The sequence below is a fragment of the Staurois parvus genome, unplaced genomic scaffold, assembly GCF_062004578.1.
Source record: "Staurois parvus isolate SC_StPar_1 unplaced genomic scaffold, SC_StPar_1.0 ptg000635l, whole genome shotgun sequence".
Classification (NCBI taxonomy): Eukaryota; Metazoa; Chordata; class Amphibia; order Anura; family Ranidae; genus Staurois; species Staurois parvus.
Genome location: NW_028318431.1, coordinates 4,107,217 through 4,130,378, shown reverse-complemented (window position 1 = coordinate 4,130,378; position 23,162 = coordinate 4,107,217). Strand labels below are relative to the sequence as shown.

The window sequence follows — 23,162 nt, the reverse complement described above, 5'->3', positions numbered from 1 at the left end:
CTACAGTTTCCAGGCATCCCACATCCTCCATCGCAGCAGTATAAGTTTATGCCATTCTTTGTCAGAGATCATGTGGTATCTGGGTCACTCACAGCAGCTCAATACTGAGCACTGTAATCTTCTGTGCCCAGTGGACACAGTGATTGCAGAGCGCACTGCTGCATGCCCCAGAGGATGTCACAGTGCCTGGGGGAGCCACCCACCAGCAATAAGTGTTTAAACCCCCAAACAGCCAAATCCAGAAGTACTGATGTATAGTGTAAATGTAGCCTCAAATTATACACCCATTTAATCTAAACGGCATACAGCTGTTTCAGACTTTTTGTTTTACTCTCAGGTAAAGTGGAAGAAAAGGCTTGTGTTCAATAAACTCCCCACAATTAGTAAACATAATAAGTCAATCATTATGTGTAAAATGTTTTAAATGTGTTTGTTGGTGCCTTTATGTCATTATAATGCATTGCAGTCATGTGATCACAATGCTTCTCTGTTCACACTGCTAGGGCAGCTGGTGGGCATGTCTCCTTCCTCCTGTTGGATCACACTCATGAATGAAAATGCTTGTGAGTTCTGATTCATATGAAATCGTCTAACATCATAGATGGGGCTTGGTTGGGCGGGACGAGGGCAGTGCCAGGCAGGATACGGGTGAGGAAGGGGTGGCACTGGGTGTGACGGCTCTGTGATGCATGCACAGACACCAACAATGGTACCAGAAAGTGCCTGTGAGCAGCCACATTTGGCTGCACAGGCAAGCCATTGTCAGCAAAGCACAGGAGAAATGCTGAATGTCATGATTAGACAGTTGTTTCTAATTAGACATTCAGCAATTTCAATAATGCATAATATAAAAGTTGTTTATATTATACATAGAAAAAAGTATCTTTTTTTTTACTGGAATACCACTTTAAGATTGTTCAAGTAACATCTCAGGCATTCTCAATCCATTGGTACCACAATGGTAGCACATCATTTGGTATCAATCATTTGGTAACACAAATCAAATCTTATTCCTGAAAAAAAAAATGTATGTGGGTACCAAAATATAAAAAAAAAAATTGTACCATTCTGCAGTTACAGCCACCACCCATCCCTTCCAAAATTGTATCAAGCATCATTGTTACCACTGGTTCCTTAAACATCTGAATAAATTATTCTCTATGTTGATCAAATGCATTAATAATACAATCTGGATTTCTTTACCAAGAACATATCCAACTACTCCTATACAGAAATCACGATTCAGGTGTTGATAATTGTTTTTACTTAAAAGAGAAGTGTGGGATTTTAAAACAACAATCATACTTACCTAGGTGGATGCAGTTTGATGCTGCATCTGGCCCCTGCCACCTTTAAAACTGAGAACTGAGTGATCAAAGACTAATGATCGCTCAGTTCTCTGACTCAGTGACCAGAAAGCCAATGACTGTCAGACATTAAAGTCAGGATCCCTCCAGAGTCTGCATCAGCTGCGTGATGTCAGCCAACAGTGGACTTTAGCCTGCTGTTGGTTGAATCTAGGTCACAGGAGTGCATAACTGGCCCTGCTTCTTTATTAAAGTGTATTTCCACTTTTATAGGTAAGATACTGTACATTGCTGTTAATAAAAGGTCTGTGTAGCAGTCATTACAAACATTTGTAGCTTAGTCACCGAGTACTTCACTTTTTGCATAATGTGGAGTTACTGTAGCTACAAAAGCCAACTTCAGTAACTACTCGCAGGCTGAACAAGAAAAACCTAATAGATTCCTCTATTCACACAAAACCATGTGGACAGAGGAATCTCCCTTGCTGTGTATAGCATTCACCCAGCCAGCAGTCCCGGCTGCTGAATTCTGCTTTCCGCTTGAACTTTGGCTGAAAAATCAAAGGCTGGGTGGAAAATTGCTGGCCAAACAGTGGTTTGACAGGCCCATCGTCGAATTTCAAACAATTTATTATTTATAGTCATGTACAGTATGGTTAATTTTGTTGTCAGCTACAAATTGTCAGGTTCACTGCTATTGGGTATGATGGGGTGGGCAGAGGACAGAAGATTTCAACTAAGATAGCAGCCAGCAGCACAAAGCTTACCTTTCATGAATGTAAGTGCCGTCCTTAAACTCAGGCTTTGAAAACAAAAAAAATCATACATAAGGAAAAAAAGAAAAACATGCTTATCCTACTACTCTACAGCTGGCTTTCAGGTGAAATCATTGTGAGATCCTGATGATCCCAAATCTGACAAGGAGATGCTCCAGTACTATATACGAGATTTTGAATCCTCAGCTTCCTCAGGATCTCACCAGAAGATCCCTTATGACACTCATAGTACTTAGGCATGTAAGGTAGGTTCTTTTTTTAATTTCTGTAAAAGTCCACTTTGATGAATCAGTCCATTGGACTGTTATTTTGTCCATTTTGACAAGTTGCTCTTTTTTTCCTTATCAGTGCTATGATGGGTTAAAATGTTTAACTTTCTACAATAAATTATAACCACTAATCATTTATGGAAGGAGAGTTACAACATATATGAAAAACTGATATGTTTCCTTCACATTCTAAGGAAAAATACATTTATTTTTCAGAGAGCTAGAACTATTTTGGAATATGAGAAATGCTTGCCAGCCTGTTTAAGAAATAAATTTAAACTTGGGAACATTTGCAACATTTCAGAAAAGGACCAAAGATTATGTTTAAGGTAATAACATATAATGGTTTTATAATGGTATAAGGGTCAGTCTAGCCAGTTAGAACATTTTATTTTTGCATGGAGCCTGGTGGAATGAGGTAGACCCTGGCTTGGTAAACTTTATGTCTTGGATACTCCAACAGCAAGATATACCTGCCATAATTCCCAACTCTGAGGCAGCTAACCTATGAGATTTTAGTGCTCCATCCACCTTTGTTTGTTCCAGCATATTCTGTTGTATTTTATTTTACATATAATAAACAAAAAGTGCAAAAGGGAGAGTATGAACCTCTTATAAAGGTGAAGAGCAGATGTGCCGATCCAGAACTCAAGAGCAGAGACCTTACCAATAATGCCCCAGTGTCAGGGAACGAGAAGATTGCCGCATAGGATCCCGACAAGACATACAGGCAGGCGGACACTAGGACCCAGGCGCGCCTGTCACCAATGACAGCGCCAGGCAGGCACTAGGATCCAGGCGCGCCGGGTGGGCTATTTAAACTGGCCATTGCAATGTCCAAGTTGCCGTATGGTCTTTATCCTCTGCTTGTGTCCTGATCTTGTGTGTGTACCTTTGTTGCCGAACCCAGCCTGCTCCTGATTACTGCTGACCGTCTCCTGCCCTGACCCCTGGCTTGCCTCTGACCACTCTTCTGCCTGCTCCTGATCGTCTGACCTCCTGTTGCTGAACTTGGCCTGTGACCCGACTATCCTTTGTCTGCTGCTCTGATTCCGTTCTGCCTCCACAGTTACCGACCCGGCCTGTCTGACTCCGCTACTTGCTTCACAGTGTGTCCGCATCCAGCCATCCTGTACGGATCTATCCGTTTACCGCTCAGGTCTTTCCTGCTTCTTCATGTTAGGCTCTTACCCAGCTACATTCCACTAGCGGTCCTCTCTACTACAGTTTGGGTGTACCCGGGGGCCGCGACCTGGTCTCAGCCTGCTCCAAGTCCATCCCCACCATCAGGGGCTTGTTCTGGTGAACAAGCAGACTGGGGCTTAGATTCCGCGCCCTGGGGAATCCCAGACTGTGGATCCATAGAGCTACTGCTAGATCGTGACACCCAGAGAGGTATAAGAAACTGCCAGGTGGGCTAACAGTCCAGCACTCTGAAGCATGCACTCTGAAGGAATTGCATGCCATCGCTTTAAAGCTCTGTGCTGCAACTGGGACTCATGCACGCATGTGCGAGAATGATGTAATTGCAGCTCGGCTGGAGGGCTTTGTTTGCAGGTAAGTTTTTCATAATATGCTAGTATGCTATGCATACTACCACATTATGATATGACTTTGCAGGAGGGTTTTTTTTTCAGTTGGTGAAAGATTACTACCTCTTTAAAGGATAAGTTCACCTTGAAGAAAAAATAATAAATGCACATTTTTTGCAGGTGTTTTATGAGCCTGGAAAGCATTGTACGGTATGTACTTTGTACGCGTAGGCAGTTTTACACTGACAGCAAGAATCAATAAACTATAACAGCGCTCAACAGCACCATTGTAGTTCATTGAGAACTACAAGCCGACAGCCGCAAAAGCTGTGGTACTTGTAGTTTCCCATTCACAGAACTCTGTGAATGAACGAATGACGTGGCTTGGGGGGGCTTTTTTTTTTAATTGTGACAGGTAGTGGGGGAAGACGATCCCCCGCTAGCTGTCACAACAGGCATTTGGGGCTGCGGGAGCTGGTCCTACGGTAACATCTTACATGTTAAACCCTGAATATGGATATAACATGTAACCTGTTACGAAAGGTGAACTTATCCTTTAAGCTGATTAGCTGCCATGCACACCTGCTCCAGATTCTGGTTTCTCCAGAGTTATTAGACATTCTACTTAGAGGGCAATTTAAAGTTAAAAAAAATATATATATATATGTATGTTGTCTACATAACCAAATGATATAGATATAGAATTGAGCTTTGTATGTTTCGTCACAATACGGTAGTAAAATACATTAATTTAAAAAAGTTTATAAACATGTTATTATAACTGCTTAAAATAACTAAAAAAGATTTATTGTCCATTTGTCATCTTATAATAAAAACATCAGCATACAATTTATTAAAGCCAAGTAGTAGGTAGGAAAATTTGACATAATACTCAATTTTCACAGCTAAAACACAATGATGGTGATTCCTTTGTTCAAAAAAGTAACAGTTATATTCAGCTAAGTCCAATGAAAGCTGAAAATTACACTTAATTGGCTGAAAGATATAATAACTATAATTATTATTATAATAAGCTTCATAAACGGAATCATTGTCAAATTAGCAAATCGGTACTGATGCTGCTAAATTTGTTTGTGGCATCTAGGCTTCTAAGACCTCTGTGAATCCCCCTTGTCCTAAACAGGGTTCAACTAGCCTAAATGTAGTGTTTGGCTGGGTGGTAGTCAGCTTAGAGTAATTGTGTAGTTCTTCACCTGTTTTTTCCCTGAGCTTCAGTTTGGCTGTGATTCCTCAGTGTCACCAGTAGGTGTCACTGCTATCATTGGCCAAAGTATGGGATTTCATAAACAAGATAATTCAGCAGGAGGGTTAGGTTGTTGATGCACGATGTGGGGGGGGGGCATATAAATACTTGGGACAGGCTATGTGCTCACTCTCTTCCCCTGAGCTAAGGCTTGGGGATGTGCTGCTGGAAGGAGTTCTGCTGTTAGTTTCATTAGCCTGTTTGAGGCCTAATATGTACTGAATATGGTCCTGGAGCTGTCCTGCCTGGTGTTGGGGGAAGCTATGGACGTGTGCTGAAGTGGTCTTAAAGCTGTCTTACTTGGTGTGTGGAGGAAGCTGTGGCAAGGCAAAGATCCAGGGGAGGCCCCCTTGCTGGAGAAAGCCAAGAAGAAAGGTCTATCCGAAGAGTCTGGTGACTCACTTGGAGAATGCACTGAAATTTGAGAGCATGCTTATAGTTTTTCTGGGTTGGCTTACCACTCAGCCCTGATCCTCTTCTTCTCAGGTCCCCCCCGGAGCTTCTGGCCCCTCCCTCCTGCCAAGCGCCCCAGAGCAAACAACTTGCTGTGGGGGCACCCAAGCAGGATCGCTCCCAATTAACTGCTCTGCATTTCTATTCACACACAGAGCCACAGCTCAGCCCCACCATCTCTCTTTCCTCACTGACTATATCAGCCAATGAGGTGGGAGAGTTTCCAAAGAGCTGATGCTCTCGTGCACATCATTGGATCGCGATAGGGCTCAGGTAAGTATTTGGAGGTAAGTATGATGGTAAAAAACCTTGAGCCTTTGCAAACACTTTAACCTCCTTAACTGTTCTGCAATAAAACTACAAAAAGACAAAAGCTACTGGCACCCAATATTCTGTTTCAGTCCCTCATTTTAGCCATGAACTTAGTCCTGGGGTGAAATGCTAGTCCACCCCTGCCTCTGGCAGTGCCACCCTGCCTTTGGAGTGTCAGAGTGATGCTATATCTGTTTATGAAAGGTTTAAGGACACTAATTAGAAATAGTTTTCCAATAAACAACCTTCATCAAACGGAAATATGATTCATTGCTATGGATTCCTACACTTTACAATGCAAGGTTTTACCCAGCCAAAAGGTTTTTAATATTTTTTAAGTTTTAGATAGAGTGGGAGAAAGCTTTGAACCTCTGTTGAATTTTTACTGCTATCTAATTCTCTGTTAGATTTACACTAACTTATAACAGTTTTGCTCTAATTTCTTGAATACATACACAAGTATCACCAATAAGTATTAAACATGTTTCCATTTTTGTTATCTGCAGAATTAACGAAGTTAAATGGACTGAGTGGCATCATCAGGTTACATGCTTAAACGAAGAGCCCAAGTTAAATGGTATGTATTGTTTTACAATATTAAACCTAAAAAACACAGCTCAGCCCCTACTGTGATAGAGAAAGAGCACAGCGCATGTGTGGCTTGTGAAATATGATGTTTGCTCGCTCCTGCAATACTAGGGGTCAGCACCAAAAGCTGTTGTGCTCAGCAATTAAAATTACAAAAAACAATGGAGTATTTGGGCCAGGCTGTATAGGGAATAGAAAAGTCCTACTTGTAAGGCATCTGCATCTACATATATTTTAGCAAACTACACATGGGCCTGTTTAAGTGAAAGGTGAAAATAGCCATTAAATACTGTGCTGTTTTCCCTGAGCCTAGACTCTCACAATCAGGGGCGGACTGACCATTTGGAAACACGAGCACTGCCCCAGGGCCCGGGGTCAATAGGGGGCCCCATGAGATGCCCCTGGTACCTTTTTCATAGGCTTTTTTGCGTTTGGGCAAGGACACAGGGGCCCCATGATCCCCTATTGCCCGGGAACCCCATGAGTTGTCAGTCCGCCCCTGCTCACAACTATCCATGACTGGTTAAAGGTGGTGGTGGCTGCAGGGCTTATTACTGGTAGTAGAAGGAAACAACAGTTTTAAGGCTATGTCCACCTTTTGAGGCAAAATAATAAATGCATATTTGCATTTATAATTTTGCAAATGAGCCTGCAAAGCATTACTACGGGATCAGTGGAGCCTGCAGATTTCCCCAGTTTTTTTGTCCATACCTGGGTACAGACATTCAGTTGGAGACTTCCAATTGGACAGTTGGATAAAGAGTCAATAGACTACAAGTGCTGTGATCATAGGATTCTTCTTGTTGAAAAAAATATTCATAAAAATCTTAACAGGCACTTCAACACAACTATTAGGATTGAGACTTTATGAATGCTGGTACATATCAAATCCATTTTGATCCACCAAGCAAGCATACACAATTTTCATTGTGGAGTTATGATGTACATAGGTATGATGATATAAACTGACCTCCCCATAATGAAATGGGCTCCATTCACTAAAGCAGATCACATGTGGTATTTAACATTTTTCCCAAACACTGCATGCGATGCTCAAAATGTCGATTCACTATCACCTTATGCAATACTTACCTCAGAAAGCCAAAACTCTTGGTAAATACCTCATATAATGGTGTTAAAGTCAATTCACTAAAGGAAATATATAAACAAATGCACTGAGAAAAGTAAAAATATAATAGCCAATTTTGAGTAGTCTCTAGCTTTTTGGATCAGTTCTCTCAACAGTAAAGCATAGAAACCTAAATATGGAAACATAGAATCATTTGGGTTTTTTCTTTTTAAGTCTTATGGTGTAGTGAACACACTCACAAAGTTTGCACCCAGTGCAAAAAAAGAGCACACAAAAAGTGAAGCGCACAAAAAAGTGCACAGGGTGTATGTCTAGCCCTCCTCCAAAGAGAAAGTGCCCTAGCCCTGATCCCCCGGGGCACAAGGCTCCTGATGGGGACTGAGGCACTCACTAGGTCCACCCGGCCAAAACCAGGTGGACCCCTTTCTTCAGGAGGCCTGCCAAAGCAAGGCCACTCCGAGAACTACGTGAAGGGAGACCCCATGAGAGGGGGAGACCCTGACAAAAAGGCCACATGCCCCCCCCCAAGACTTACAGTGCTGTAAAAAATTGCAAGTGACAAACAAACATAAAAAAAGGGAAGTGGAAAAGTGCTATAGTGCCAGAGTGAAATACTATGACGGGCCGTTCGGCCAGGAAAACATTCCTCTGGTCCCAGCCATCAGTCCCAGCCCTAGAGGCAGGTGCAAAAAAAAAGGCGACTGGTGTAGTGACCAAGGTGCCTAAAACTCAAAGTGAGCTCCCCCACTGTGAGAATTTTGGCACCCCTGGACTGTCACTCCAGGGGCACATACACCACAGGCTTCTTTATCAGCCCGGCCCTCGGCCAGACCAGTGCAATCATTGGGGTTGAATTACTTAAAGTATAACTAAAGGCAAAATGTTTATTTTGGAGAGGGATTAGAACGACTGTCACTTTGTATTACTGCCTGTGCCAGATTAGGGAGATTCACCCTCTCTATTTGTCCTGTTTACCATTATCATTAAAAGTGAAAGTAAAAAAAAATCCCAAATTTTGGGCTGTCCCCAGAAAAGTAATAGAGAGGAGATCTTCCACTGGGGACGTTAGTTCTGGTGACCTGGGGATCCCAATGGATTCCTTTAATTAGCAGGGCTTTTCTCTCTCTTCCTGTTTTGGCTATGGGACAGAAAGTGAAGGTATATCTCTCCAATTTCACACATATGGCAAAAAAAAAATGAGTGTTATAACCCTTCTTTACTCTATCCAAAATGAAAAGAAACAAAAAAAATGTTTTGCTTATAGTCCTACTTTAAGGCAAATAGACTGTGCACTTTGCAAGTTGGTTCAGAGCTTAGTAAACAAGGTAAAGCTTCACTTTACAAAGAATACCCAATCATATGCAAAGAAAATTAAAACAAAAATGCATTTTTTTGCTTGGACATGATTGGATGATGGAAGTCAGCAGCGCTCCCCCTCATGTACTAAGCTCTGGAACAAGTGCACTTGCAAAGTGCTCAGTCTATGTACCTTTGTTAAATCTAACCCATTACACTTAATAAAATATATCTATATTTTCCCCTGTCATTTCCCAAGATTTTTAGAGACTTTTTATGTGTATCTACAAGGATATACATCATTTTCTGCAAAAAAAACTCCCAATCACTCCAAACATAATACAATGTACATGCATATCACAATGGTTTAATATTGTGTTTCTCAACCGGGGTACCACGGAAGTCCCCAGGGGTTCTGCCGTGAAACAACATTATGGCGGATGTATACCGCTTAATGTTGTTTCCAGTATTGTCCGCAGTGTGCACTGACAGTCAGTAGTGTCAGAGCGCATTGATACCAGATGCCTTCTCTATAGTTCCAGCCCCTATAAAGTTAGAGGGCGGGACCATGAGTAGTGCAGAGTGTGGGACAGTGCTGAGCACAGAGCGGGAGCACGTGGCTTGCATTGGGAGGTGAGATCTTACAGCTGCATAGACACCGAATGCAAGGGGTGGTGAAGGGAGAAGGGCAGAGAACCACTGCAGTACATGGCTGGATCAGGAGGTGAGATCCTGTTTTAGCCGCGGTATTGCAGAGTGCGAGGGGAAGGAAGCGGAGAGCTGCCAGAGCAAGTGGCTGTGTGGGAGAAGAGATCTTCTTATAGATTCAGAGTGCTGCAGGAGGGGCAGAAAGAAGGGCAGGAGGTCACATGCAGGTGACATCCAGTGTGTGACATTAGTGATGCAGACTGCAGAGAGAGGGAGCACATAGCTGGATCGACTGAATGTAGCAGGATGTGAAACAATACTAGCTTTTTGTTATTATGCCATAAATGTACATAAAGGTATTATGATCTCACTTCCTGTTACATTCAGTCTGATCAGATCCAATGTTCCATGAGCTGCAGAGCTGAAAAATTTTTTTAGGGGTTCCCTGGTATCTCAAACATTTTTCAAAATGTTCCTCGAAGGCAAAAAGGTTGAGAAACACTGGTCTAATCCCTGGTGAGAACATACACTATTTTGCCAAAAATATTGGGACACCCCTCCAAATCATTGGATTCAGGTGTTCCAATCACCTCCATGGTCACAGGTGTAAAAAATCAAGCACCTAGGCATGCAGACTGCTTTTACAAACATTTGTGAAAGAATAGGTCGCTCTCAGGAGCTCAGTGAATTCAAGCGTGGTACCGTGATAGGTTGCCACCTGTGCAATAAGTCCATCCTTGAAATTTCCTTGTTACCAAATATTCCACAGTCAACTGTTAGTGGTATTATAACAAAGTGGAAGCAACTGGGAACAACATCAATTCAGCCACGAAGTTGTAGGCCACGTAAAATGACAGAGCGGGGCCAGCCCATGCTGAAGCGCACAGTGTGCAGAAGTCGCTAACTGTCTGCAGAGTCAATAGCTAAAGACCTCCAAACTACATGTGGCCTTCAGATTAGCACAACAACAGTGCATAGAGAGCTTCATGGAATGGGTTTCCATGGTCAAGCAGCTGCATCCAAGCCTTACATCACCAAGTGATATGCAAAGCGTCGGATGCAGTGGTGTAAAGCATGCCGCCACTGGACTCTAGAGCAGTGGAGGCGTGTTCTCTGGAGTAACGAATCACTCTTCTTTATCTGGCAATCTGATGGACGTGTCTGGGTTTGGCGGTTGCCAGGAGAACGGTATTTGCCTGACAGCATTGTGCCAAGTGTAAAGTTTAGTGGAGGGGGGATTATGGTGCGGGGTTGTCTTTCAGGGGTTGGGCTTGGCTCCTTAGTTCCAGTGAAGGGAACTCTTAAGGCGTCAGCAGACCAAGACATTTTTGACAATTTCATGCTCCCAACTTTGTTGGAACAGTTTGGGAATGGCCCCTTCCTGTTCCAACATGACTGCGCACCATGCATAAAGCAAGGTCCATAAAGACATGGATGAGCGAGTTTGGGGTGTAGGAACTTGTCTGGCCTTCACAAAGTCCTGACCTCAACCCAATAGAACACCTTTTAGAATGAATTAGAGCAGAAACTGCGAGCCAGGCCTTCTTATCCGACATCAGTACCTGACCTCACAAATGTGCTCTTGGAAGAATGACCAAACATTCCCATAGACACACTCCAAAACCTTGTGGACAGCCTTTCCAGAAGATTTGAAGCTGTTATACCTGCAAAAGGTTGGTCAACTCAATATTGAACCCTACAGACTAAGACTGGGATGCCATTAAAGTTCATGTCTGTGTAAAGGCAGGCGTCACAATACTTTTGGCAATATAGTGTGTCATATATAGTGGGGGTACTTTACTTTTTCACAGTTATTTTGAGAGATATCTTTGGCTCAGATATTTGTAAGACAGAATGACATTAGGAATAGACAAGTATTCTTACAAAGGTGTGGAACTTAAGCTGTTAGGAGAGGGGTGTCATCAGTATGAAGGTTTGACAGATAGATACCAGGGTGGAACTTTCAAGAGCATAAGAGAATGACAATGGCTATCCTCTAACAAGACAAAACAGACCTGTCCAAAGATATAGCAAGGACTTTGCCAAATATCACAGCAAAAATTACTTTAATGTGTAACTAAAGGCAAAAATATAGTAATGTAGGGTTAGAATCCCGTCAGTTTTTTTTCTTTGCCATATGTGCCCTATTTGGGAGATTTCCCTACTATTAGTGTTCAATGTAAACCCAACATTGTCATTTTTATTGGTGGAAGAATATATATGTGTGGGTGTTTTTTGATACTATTTTCATTTTATATTTGACATTTATAAAGATATTTTGAATTTACTTAATTTAACTTAGTTGTTTTTGATACACCACGTGTATCCTCAGAAAGCTGCTTCCCTTTGACTAAGATTCTTGACTAAGATTCCAGTCACCATTTTTCTTTTGTATTAATACATGTGCTGCAGGGACTACACAGACAGGGGTTCTAATTCTTCTCTACTGTACTGTATCTATCCCACTGGATATCACATCATGAGATAAAATACTGATTGGTTTCATGAGATAAATATCGCAAATTTAGAACAAATAACACATGCAGCATTTTAGATTTGTTTTTTAGTGATTGGCAAAAAATTTTTGGAAAGACGCTAAGAGGTATTTTACTGCAGTTCTTAAAGCAGTAGATACTACTTTGTGAATTGAACCCAATAGCAAACTCAAATGCTATATACATATATGTGTTAACATTCAAGAAACCAGTTTGTTCTTACCTGTACAGTTTCACTGAGGACAGGCTACGGAATGTGGTGTGTGGAGGCTAAGGACAATGGGGGGCTAAGAACTGTAATGTGGGGTGGCTGAGGACAATAACATGAGGGGACTGAAGACAGTAATGTGGGGGAGGGCTGTGGACAATAATGTGAGGGCTGAGGACATGTGCAGGGGGGCTGAGGACAGTAACATGGGGGGGGGGGGCTGAGAACAGTTACATGGTAGCTGAGAACAGTAATGAGGGGGCTGAGGACAGTAACATGGGGGGGGGGGGGGCTGAGGACAGTAATGTGGGGAGATGATGTAAAAAGTGGAAGAGTTCTTTGCAGTGAAGGGGAGAGTACTTTTGGGGGGGGGCTTGATGTCAAGGAAGTGTGAGAACACTACTGTGAAAGGGGTGGAGGGGGAGGTGATGTAAAGAGGGAGCTGAGGACACTCATCAAGATGGGATCTTGCTGTAAACGAGGAGGGGACTGTGATGTGCAGTGGGGAATGAGGACACTGATGTAAGAACAAGCTCAGATCTGTACATGTGCATTTGCCGCACACATTGTGGGTAGGTCAGCCCATTCATTTTAATGGGCTGCACTACCCAAGAGAAACACGAAGAAGTCCCTGACCCTTTTTTTTCAAAATCCCACCGTAGCAACACGTGGTTGGTGCACACGAAAATACACCGCAGGTGCCTGCATGTGATTCATACCTCTGATGCATGACAATTTTACTTCCCGGACCTCTGTGAATTTTAATTCAATACCCCATATCTACAGTATGGCGTAAGTTAAATATGGTACAACACATTTTTTTGTGCTGCAGAAAAAGCAGCATATGTTGCTTAAAAGTGAAAAAGATACCTATGTACTTATATAATGTGTTCTTGTTTTCAAAAGGAACCAATTGCTCTGATTTGCGTGACATCGCTGGACCGGAACATCCTAAAAATAACCCCAAGATTACTATTCATGTGTACAGTGCAGATAGCTTAACTCAACCTAACCAATAATTATTCTGATAAATGGTCTCATTGAAACCATGTAGACTCAGCCACTTTTTCGTATTCTGTGCAATGTGTATGCCTCTTGAGAACACCTGGCTTCTTACTCTACATTGCCAAGGATCAGATTGTACAACAGCCAGCTACAGAACGTTTTTCAAAAATGTGTCCAACCTGATTTCAGCTACCTCTTATCATTCTCTGTTCTTGCTCCCATTTCTAAGTGTTCAGGGTCCTGCAGTAATAAGATTGTCATATATTTCTATCTTGGAGAACTTGAAGAATCAAAGACAATAGTTTGCATTTGCTTTTTTCTTTAAGAGGAGTAAGACTTCATTGATGACGGTGAGGAAAAAGGTGAAGAGGGATTCAGATTCAAATAAAAACCTTGACTACATATTCACAGCAAATGAATACACAATCTCTTTACACCTCCATGCCTGACTTACAGATGGTGCCAAGGCCTGCACACCATGCCCTCACATAGCCATGCATATGACATGGAATCATGATGTATGTGTGGCACTGACAGGCAAAAGCAAAAATTGACAACCACTCCATGGCATGTACAACCCAGAGAAATAAGAGTTCAAAAGGGAACTTTAGTGTACTGCTCTACAAACCCCTAATCACCAGTGCAAAAATTAGAATAATCTCCATAAATATCCCTTATATGCCCAAGAGGACATTGTTATTACATTCAAGTCTGCATTTGCTACAAATTCATCAGGATTGTACCTGCATGTTTAATCATCCCCCTGAGGTCTACAGCCAGCTTATATGCCATGGCACTAGATGTTGGCAGGGGAAAGAGAATGAGGATGTAGTCACATGACAGGCTCAGCAGCCCTGTGCAACACCATCCAGTGATCCATTGCTGTCCAGACACTCTGTTCGCATGCCTCAGCCTTCAATGCTCAGTTCACTGCTCCCTCCTCCTCCTCCTTCCTCTCCAGGCAGGCATGTGCAGCACAACTCATATGAGTGACACGCTGATGCCACTTTGTTTACAAACATTTCCCACCAGACCAACCTGGAAAACTTGACAGATTCTGGTAATGGCCAAGCAAAACGATTTCCGGCATTACTGGGTCAATCCCATCAAGTTCAGAGACATGTTTACTGAGGTCTGATAGTGCTAAATTGCACTCCCAAGGCAATCATTAATGTATTGATTGTTTCGATTACTGAAAAATACTCCTGAGACTGTGTTACTATGCATGATACTAAGACATATACATAGATTGTATATGTAAAGGGTAAATACAGGGGTCTATTTTAAAAAAAAATTAGCTGGACAAATGTCACAAGAATTCACACAGCTGTCACAATAATACATACCTCCCAACTGCCCCTGATTTCGAGGGACTATCCCTGATTTGGAACAAAGTCCCTCTGTCCCTCTTTCCTCCTCATTTGTCCCTCATTTTGGTCTGATCTATATAGTTGTATATAAAATGCACTATTCATCTTTCAAAAAGTGTTTCACAGTGCTAAACCTTTCATCCAGTTTCTAAATGGTTGCATTTGTAAACTTCAAAAGCCAGTATAAAGGAATAGTAGTTGTAAAAAAAAAAGCACTTGTGGGTTTAACTAATCTTTTTTTTTTTGTATAATTCTCCTTTGAGAGGGCATGGCAGAGTGTGTCCTATACCTACAAATAATTGCTGATAGGTGTCCCTCATTCCCATCTCAAAAAGTTGGAAGGTATGATAATATTTCAATAATTTTTTTAATATATAGCACATTTAAAGGTAGCTTCTCAAAGCGCTTTACAAAGAAAACTAACAAGAAAAACACAGGATAAAACAAAAGGAAAAAAGGACCATAAAGTGAAAGCTTGTCTAAAGAAAAAAGTTTTTAGATTTGATTTGAATGAGTTTAGAGAAGATGAATCTCTGATGTTCTTTGGAAGTGAATTCCAGGGTTTTGGAGCATAGCAGGAGAAGGCTCTGTCTCCCATCGAGTGTAGGCGAGTAGAAGGGACACACAGAAGACCAGAACTTAGGGAGCGGAGGATACGAGGGGGGGAGTAAGTAAATAAAAGTTCAGACAGATAATGGGTTGCCAAACCATGAAGAGCCTTATAGGTGAGCAAGTGGATCTTGCAAAACCTGATGGGTAGCCAGTGCAAGGACTCCAGGATAGGGGTAATATGGTCACTTGTACAAGACCTAGTCAGGATTCTGGCTGCAGAATTTTGTACATATTGTCTAATAATAGTGGATTTAGGTACACCAGTGAGTAGAGCATTGCAATAGTCAAGTTGGGAGGACACAAATGTATGGATCAGCTTTTTGGTGTATGATAGCACTGGAGGCAGCCGAGCAATGTTTTGGAAGTGGAAAAAAAAATGTTTTGACAACATTTTGAACATGTGGGTCAAAGGTTAAGTCAGCATCATATATCACCCCTAGATGTTTCAATTTAAACTGAAGCTCTAGTACAGTGCCATTGATAGATAGGCTACCAGGACTGGCCTTACACAATTGATGCTGGGTGCCAATAAGCATGACTTCAGTCTTGTCACAGTTTAATTGGAGAAAATGATGGGCCATCCAATTTTTATATCACAAATACAGGTATATAGGAAAGAAGCAGCCAAAGTAGAATCCAGTTTAGTGTGGATGTACTGTATATGAATCCACCCTGTATTTTGTCTCATGTTTATTTCTTATGATTGTCAGCTCCATCTAGTGGCCATAATGCAGTGTTTTCCTGAAATACCTCGATCACAAATATACCACATTATGGCCACTAGAGCCGTGGAGCTGATGATCATGGGAAATAAACATATTAGACAAAATACAAAGATAATTTGTGACGGCTGTGCAAATGCTTGTAATGTTTGCCTAGTAGTAAATGTGTTCCATAGTGTATCTCTTTGTTGATTGCATATTTTGAGCTATAATTGCAATTTTTTGTACTGCTGTGTATTTTTTATGTGATTTCATTGTTTTTTACATGCTTTCTCTTCCCTTTTTTTGTTGTAAGAAATAAAGATATTTGTAGATATTTTATTGGATGGAGCGCTGTATTTCACTGTAATTGTTTATCCTCTCTACTTAAAGTGAACCTATCATGGGATATGAGAGAACTGCTGAGCTTTTTCTGAAAATGCTAATTGCCTGTCTGTTATGCTGTTTGTTAGCCTGCAATTTAACATGACAGCCACATAACATGCAAAGTCAGTCATGGCTGACTGTTAATGCAGACCTTTTCCTTTTTTTACTAAAACTCACACTGGCATGTACAGCACCTCTTATCATCCAACGCTGTGGGGTTTTTTTTTAATGTTTGATTACTGATCTGCTCACTTCTTGGTTTCCCTAAATGCACAAAAAAATGGCAACTGCCCCAATCTATAACTGGCCTTTGCAGGAAGGAGCACATGGAAGGACGACAAAAACAAACAACAAAAAAGAAATTCCCAGCTTAACTTACCGACCAGCCTGCAACCAGCTGAATTGTCCCTTCTAAAGGTTTGCTTTAAAAACAGGGGTTTAGTTTGCACACATTTGCAAATACATGTGTAAGCTGCAGAGCCTCTTCGTGGCACCCCAATATTTTCTGCAGTCCTAACTAAAACTGAGGATGTAGCCCTGACCACACTGATGTCACTGAGAAGGCAACATCATCTTTGCCATCAGGGAATTCTCTTATCTAATCAGAGAGATATCACAGCATGCGTGAGATGGAGCGCATGATGTCACTTAGCTGATCTTGCACATGCACCGTCACACATTACATTCACCTGTTTAGAAAAAAAGCCTGTTTTTTAAACGATTGTAATTCCTTATGGTGCATGCGTGAGACAAGGTGCATGGAGTTATGTGCACCATCCAGCACATGCCCACTGCGATGAAATTGCAAGCTGACCTCTGAAAGGGAAATAGAGCGAGGGCACAGGCAGTAGAGAGGCACCATGGAAAGGATGAAAGGTGAAAGGGAGGCAGCATAGAGGTAGGTAAGTGTACTTTAGTTATGATTTAGGTTATCGTCTATTCTTTTTATATAAAAGGAGGGGTCATCTTTAAAGTTTTCTAAAGTCTAACAGTTTTCTTTTTTTTACCTTAATGCATTCCCTGCATTAGGGTAAAGTAAACTTCTTACTAACTGTTCCCCCTATCCCCCTAAACACTTACTTGAATCCTGTCAGTGAACTAGCGCTGTCCAGGCCGCAGCTCTTCTCCCTTCACTTCCTGGCCTCACATTATCCCATGAGGAGGATGGGGGATGGCGTGGCCAAGCAACGCTGTGTGTGTCTATGGACGCACACAGCCTGGTTCGGGAGCTTACACAGGGGCCCCCATAGCACCTGGCTTGCAGTGGAGGCACCTGCACAAAGAAGGAATGAACAGCGCCAGTAGGGGACTCCAGAAGAAGAGGTAAGGAATCGCTCTGTACAATACCATACAATGGTACAATACCATTGTACAGAGCAGGTAAGTATAACCTGTTTTTTATTTAACTCCTTCTCATCCAGCCTATAGCAAAATGACAGCTGGGTGTCATATGACATCCTCCCAAAATGAGCCTCATGCGTGACTGTGCAGGCGCAATCTGTCATTGGCTGTGTCCATCGGACGCAGCAAATGATTGATCAGTGAATCAGCTTGCCGCTGATACCATGTGATTGCTCTGACCAATCATAACAGATCACATGACAATTGTAAACAATGAATGGCTTTGGTTCATGCCATTCATTGTTGTAATTGTGTTGTTAGCTGTAATTGGCCACAGTAATCACATGATACAGACAGGGACAATCACAGCCCATCTGTACCATATGATTAGCTGTGGCCAATCACAGCTAATCACAGCAGAACAAACTGAATTAATCGATTGCATTCAGTAAAATGCTTGCTTATAGCAGTGAAATTCAGTGCTATAAGCAATTATAATGTATAAAAAAAATCCTGATCATTTCCCCAGAGTAGTACAATGTTACTATGGTAAGATTACATTGCTCTGGTGTGTTAAAAAACTTAATTAAAAAAAGAAAAAAATGTGGAAACATTTTTTTTCGTACTGTCACCAGTGTCCCTGATCACCACCACACCAGTTGTATGATCAAGCTGTACTGCACTGGTGCCAGTATGTATACAAAAAAAATGAGAATTTTTTTTTACATTTCTTAATTTTCCAAATTCCAAAAAATTAAAAAAAACTCATCATGCCTCTTACTAAAAAGTGTGGATTGTCTGCTTTCCAAAAAGGGATCATTTGGGGGATATTTGTACTGTCCTGACATTTTTAGGTCTCATGAAATGAGATAGGCTGTCAGTACATCAGGACTGATTGATTTTCAGATATATACTATAGTTTATGGACTTTATAACTTTCCAATGGACTAATTAATATACCGATTTGGGTTATTCGCCAAAGAAATGTAGCAGACTACATTTTGGCCTGTATTTATGAAGAACTATTATTTATTTGCAAACTTTTATTACAGCAAAATGTTCGGTCTTTGTTTAGCAGAAAATAAAAAAACCCAGTGGTGATTAAATATCACCAAAAAAAGTTCTATTTGTGTGAAAAAAATTGAAAATTTTAATTTGGATACAGTGTTGCATGACCGCCAAATTGTTAAAGTGTGAAAGCACTGAAAGCTGAAAATTGGCCTGGGCTTGAAGGGGACAAAAGTGCTTTGTATTGAAGCGGTTAAAAAAAAAGGATTTACTATCACTTTAAGGGCTTATTCACACTAGGAACTGCATGTGAATCACACAGAAAGGCTATGTGGTCCCTGTGCAATTCACATGCAGTTCTGTGCAGTGCAATTTAAAGCCCGTTCAATTTGACTGGGCTGAAATTGCACCACACTGCACCAAAAGTAGTGCAAGCACTGCTTTTGCAAACACACTGCAACCAGATTGCATGGTACTTTTGTATCACGTGATTCGATGCAGGCAAATGCACTGCATTTACGGTGTTAACTTTTCACTGACAACCTCTGCAGATCACAAGGGCAGTGTGACTGGAATGCAGAGAGGGAAACTGCCACGGAACGCAGGCCCTAAGACAGAATTTCTTTTAAAACTGTAGTGATAAGATATCGGGATTGCACTGTGGTCAGTGGTCTGCAAACTCATAGGTCTGCTTGTGTGACAGTGCTGGAAGCAAAGCCTGCATACAGAATTCTGGGAGAGCAAGTGACAGTAAGAAATTGGAGACCCCTGAATTTTAGGGTGAGTAGACAGAACTATAATGATGTTTTCTTGTGAAATTTATGAAATCCAAATGTAAAATACAATAAAAATGTCTTGTAGTATTTTATACACACCAACATTGTGTACACAGCTTCTATGGGGCCAGGAAACCTATAGGGCTCATTTACACCAGCCTCTGTGCAAAAATGCATGTGTATTGGTGTATGCAGTGTGAAACATTTGTACAACGCATTGCGCTGTTCACTTTTTTCTCTAAAAAAAAAACAGTTTTGAAGTGTTTCAAAATGACAAGTCTATGTGGTGCGTAAATGATGCAGCATGTCTGGATTTCTATGCAATGTACCACACTGAACCCTTAACTACCTAGTCCCCAGGCCAATTATGAAGTTTCTCTCCTACATGTAAAAATCGGCATTTGTTTTTTGCTAAAAATTTACTTAGAACCCCCAAATAGTATATATTTTTTTAAGCAGAGGCCCTAGGGAATAAAATGGTTAATGTTGCAATTTTTTTTATATCACACTGTATTTACGCAGTGGTTTTTCAAACGCAATTTTTAATGAATTTTAATGTACAAAAACACAATATAATACCCAATTGTTTCGTAAAATATAAAAGATGATGTTATGCCGAGTAAATGGATACCTAACAAGTCATGCTTTCAAATTATTATGCCCTTGGCATAGCAACAAGCTACGGTTCTTAACAATTGCATAGGTGATGATTTAAAAGCCTTGACAGGTTACCAGAGTTACACAGGAGGTCTGGTGCTAGAATTATTGCTCTCGTTATAACGTTCCCAGCGGTACCTCACATATGTGGTGTGATCACTGTTTACATATGTGTGCATATCTAAATAGGTGTTCTATATATGTGTTCGCTTTTGTGCACAAGCATGGGGGACAGGGGAACTTTCATTTTTTTTTAAATTTTGCTATATATTTAATTACTTTTTTTTTTTTTTTACACCAGGGGTTATTTACTAAAACTGCATGGTGCCGAATCTGGTGCAGCTCTGCATGGAAACCAATCAGCTTCCAGGTTTATTGTCAAAGCTTGATTTAACAAGCTGAAGTTAGAAGCTGATTGGCTACCATGCACAGCTGCACCAGATTCTGAGTGCAACAGTTTTACATAGTTACATAGTTAGTCTGGCTGAAAAAAGACAAAAGTCCATCCAGTTCAACCATAGGAAAAAAAAAAAAGTTATAATCCTATACCCACAGTTGATTCAGAGGAAGGCAAAAAAAATCTACCTTACTGTCTCTTTAAATGATTTTTTCAATCACTTTTATTGCTATTACTAACAACATCCTTTGTGATAGCATGGGCAGTGACAGGTCTTCGTTACTGAGACGTCTGAGGTCTATTAGACCTCAGATCACTCTTATGCCATTAAAAGCATCTGATCACACCGAGATCGGTCTGATCAGATGCTGTCAAAGGCTGGTATTGGCCTCTTTACATTAGAGAGAAATCAGAAGTGACAAAACACTTATGGCTTCTGGTTTCCTAGTCCATAGAGATGACTAGGGATGGGCCAGTCCCTGGTCATCTCTATGGTAAGCCAGCTGAACAACCGGCTTCAGTCCCGGGCTCCCTGGTGAAACGTGAGAGCTTGGGAAGGTGACGCGTGTAAAAGCAATCCTATGGCTATTTAGCTGCTTGGGTTGTTTTTGCTTTATTCAGCATCACCAGCTAAAAACATTGAAGACAGCTGCAGCAATGGCCCCTATAGATTAACCCTGAAGAAGTCACGAGGCACGTGACGCAAAGCATCGGTACGTCATTTCCGGTACGTGGTGACGCACTTCCGGCAGCGGCCATCTTGCTACACCCAGTATACCATGCAGTACACCCATAGTATGTGGTGAAAGGCGATTGTTACTGGGGGTACATGTGAGTGCTTTACCAACTTTTATCTGCAATTTAAATAAAAAGATACTGCACCATGGAAGGTTTCTTGCTTTATACCCTATATATGTTACCTTGAGTGGAGGAGGAGTGAATAAGGTGTGCTGAGCAGAGGTCCTTTTCCTATCCCATGGTCCTTGTGATGAGGAGTGGAGAGGATCTGTTACTGTTTATTATAGCCCTGTGGCCCTGTGTGGGTCAATGTGTGGAGGTGAGCAGGCATTGCTGCCATTTGAGGATTTCTGTTCATTTTTCACTGGAGTGAAGATCACATCAGCACAGATTCACTTGCATGGACTTTATGTTCTCAGTTAACACATATATAATTTGATTGGTTTGATGTTTGTATATACACAGTGTGTTTTTAGAGATATTGATAAATAGCACGGGAATTTTTTCTTCTTACAGAATCACTTCACAATTATTTGTCTTTTGTCACTTATTCAAGGTCATGTTTCACGTTCCGGTGCCTGCTGTGTGAGGTCCCGATTCATGTGATCACTGATTGGCCAATCAGTGATCACATGAGCAGTAGTAAACAATATGTCACTTCCTGACATCATTGCTTACTACTTTTCACAACAGCCTTGTACCATGTGACAAGCTGTGACCAATCACAGCTCTCACAGTATTTCTCAATGGCTGCAAGAATGCAGCCAGAGAGAAATAGAAATGATTGCTTTTACAGCCTTTATAGGTATAAAAGCAATCAGTGTAAAAAAAGAAAAAAAAATCTTAATCACCCCCCACAAGTGACACTGTACTTCTAGGGTGACAGTATGTTAAAAAAAACAAAAACATATATAAATAATAATATAAAAAAATAAAATTAAAATTAAAAAAAATTTGAAAAATTATAATTTTTGGTTATAAATTAATTTGGGTTATTATTTTTTTTTCTACTAAAAAGATAGCTGAATACATGTTGCCCAAGATGTTTTTCAAAATGTTTGGACTTTTTCATTTATATAGCAAAAAAAATAAAAATTCCAGTGGTGAATACATCCCACCAAAATAAAGTTTTATCTGTCTCAAAAAAATGCTAAAAAATTCATATGGGTACAGTGTTGCATGACCGTGCAATTGTCATTCAAAGTGTGACAGCACTGAAAGCTGAAAATTGGCCTGGACAAGAAGGGGGTGAAAGTGTCCGGACTTGAGGTGGTTAATAGGGCATGGCAGGGGTGTGTGTCCTATGCCTACATACCTTTGCTAATTAGTGTCCCTCGTTCCCATCTCGAAAAGTTGGGAGGTCTGATGAAGTGTCAGATATGGTCTGCCTAAAAAAAAAGGACAGGCAGACCCGATCAGTCCACTCGTGTGAAAGGGGCCTTACAGATGTCAGGCTGCAGGCAAAGAGGTGTCTGTGGCTTTAGCTGCATTCTCACACAGTGACGGGAACAGGGCACGTAGAAAATGACTGATTTCATGACTTTGTGTCGATCTTTGCAGAGTAAAACTGGCCATACATTATACAATTTTCTTGTTCAATTTAGATTTAGCTTCAACTATGTAGTACAAGGGCCTGCCTGGTTGCCTACAAATTGAAAGTGTTTAGTTTGGGCCACATATTATATGGTTTTGGTAAATCTAAAAGAAAGTTGTACAAGAAAATTGTTTAACTTGCCTACTGGGCTAATTCCTGCCCAGGCTAATTTTCAAGTTTCAGCACTCTCACACTTTGAATGACAATTGCGCGGTCATGCAACACTGTACCTATATGACATTTTATATTTCTTTCACACAAATAGAGTTTTCTTTTGGTGGTATTTAATCCCCACTAGGGTTTTTTTTTTTTGCGCTATAAATGAAAAAGAGCAAACA

The 23,162-nt window shown here is 41.1% G+C and overlaps 1 protein-coding gene across 1 annotated transcript in view; it reads left to right on the top strand.

Annotated features, from left to right (window-relative positions):
* LOC149449186 (transient receptor potential cation channel subfamily V member 3-like) overlaps nt 1–16,268 on the top strand; it is an 84,389-nt gene extending 68,121 nt beyond the window's left edge. Inside the window, exons 14-16 of the mRNA XM_089693663.1 lie at nt 2,569–2,681; nt 6,420–6,490; nt 13,145–16,268. Coding sequence (XP_089549789.1) covers nt 2,569–2,681; nt 6,420–6,490; nt 13,145–13,257 — 297 coding nt within the window. The 3' untranslated portion in view covers nt 13,258–16,268. The remainder of the gene's footprint in view (nt 1–2,568; nt 2,682–6,419; nt 6,491–13,144) is intronic.
* Nucleotides 16,269–23,162: the final 6,894 nt, after the last annotated feature.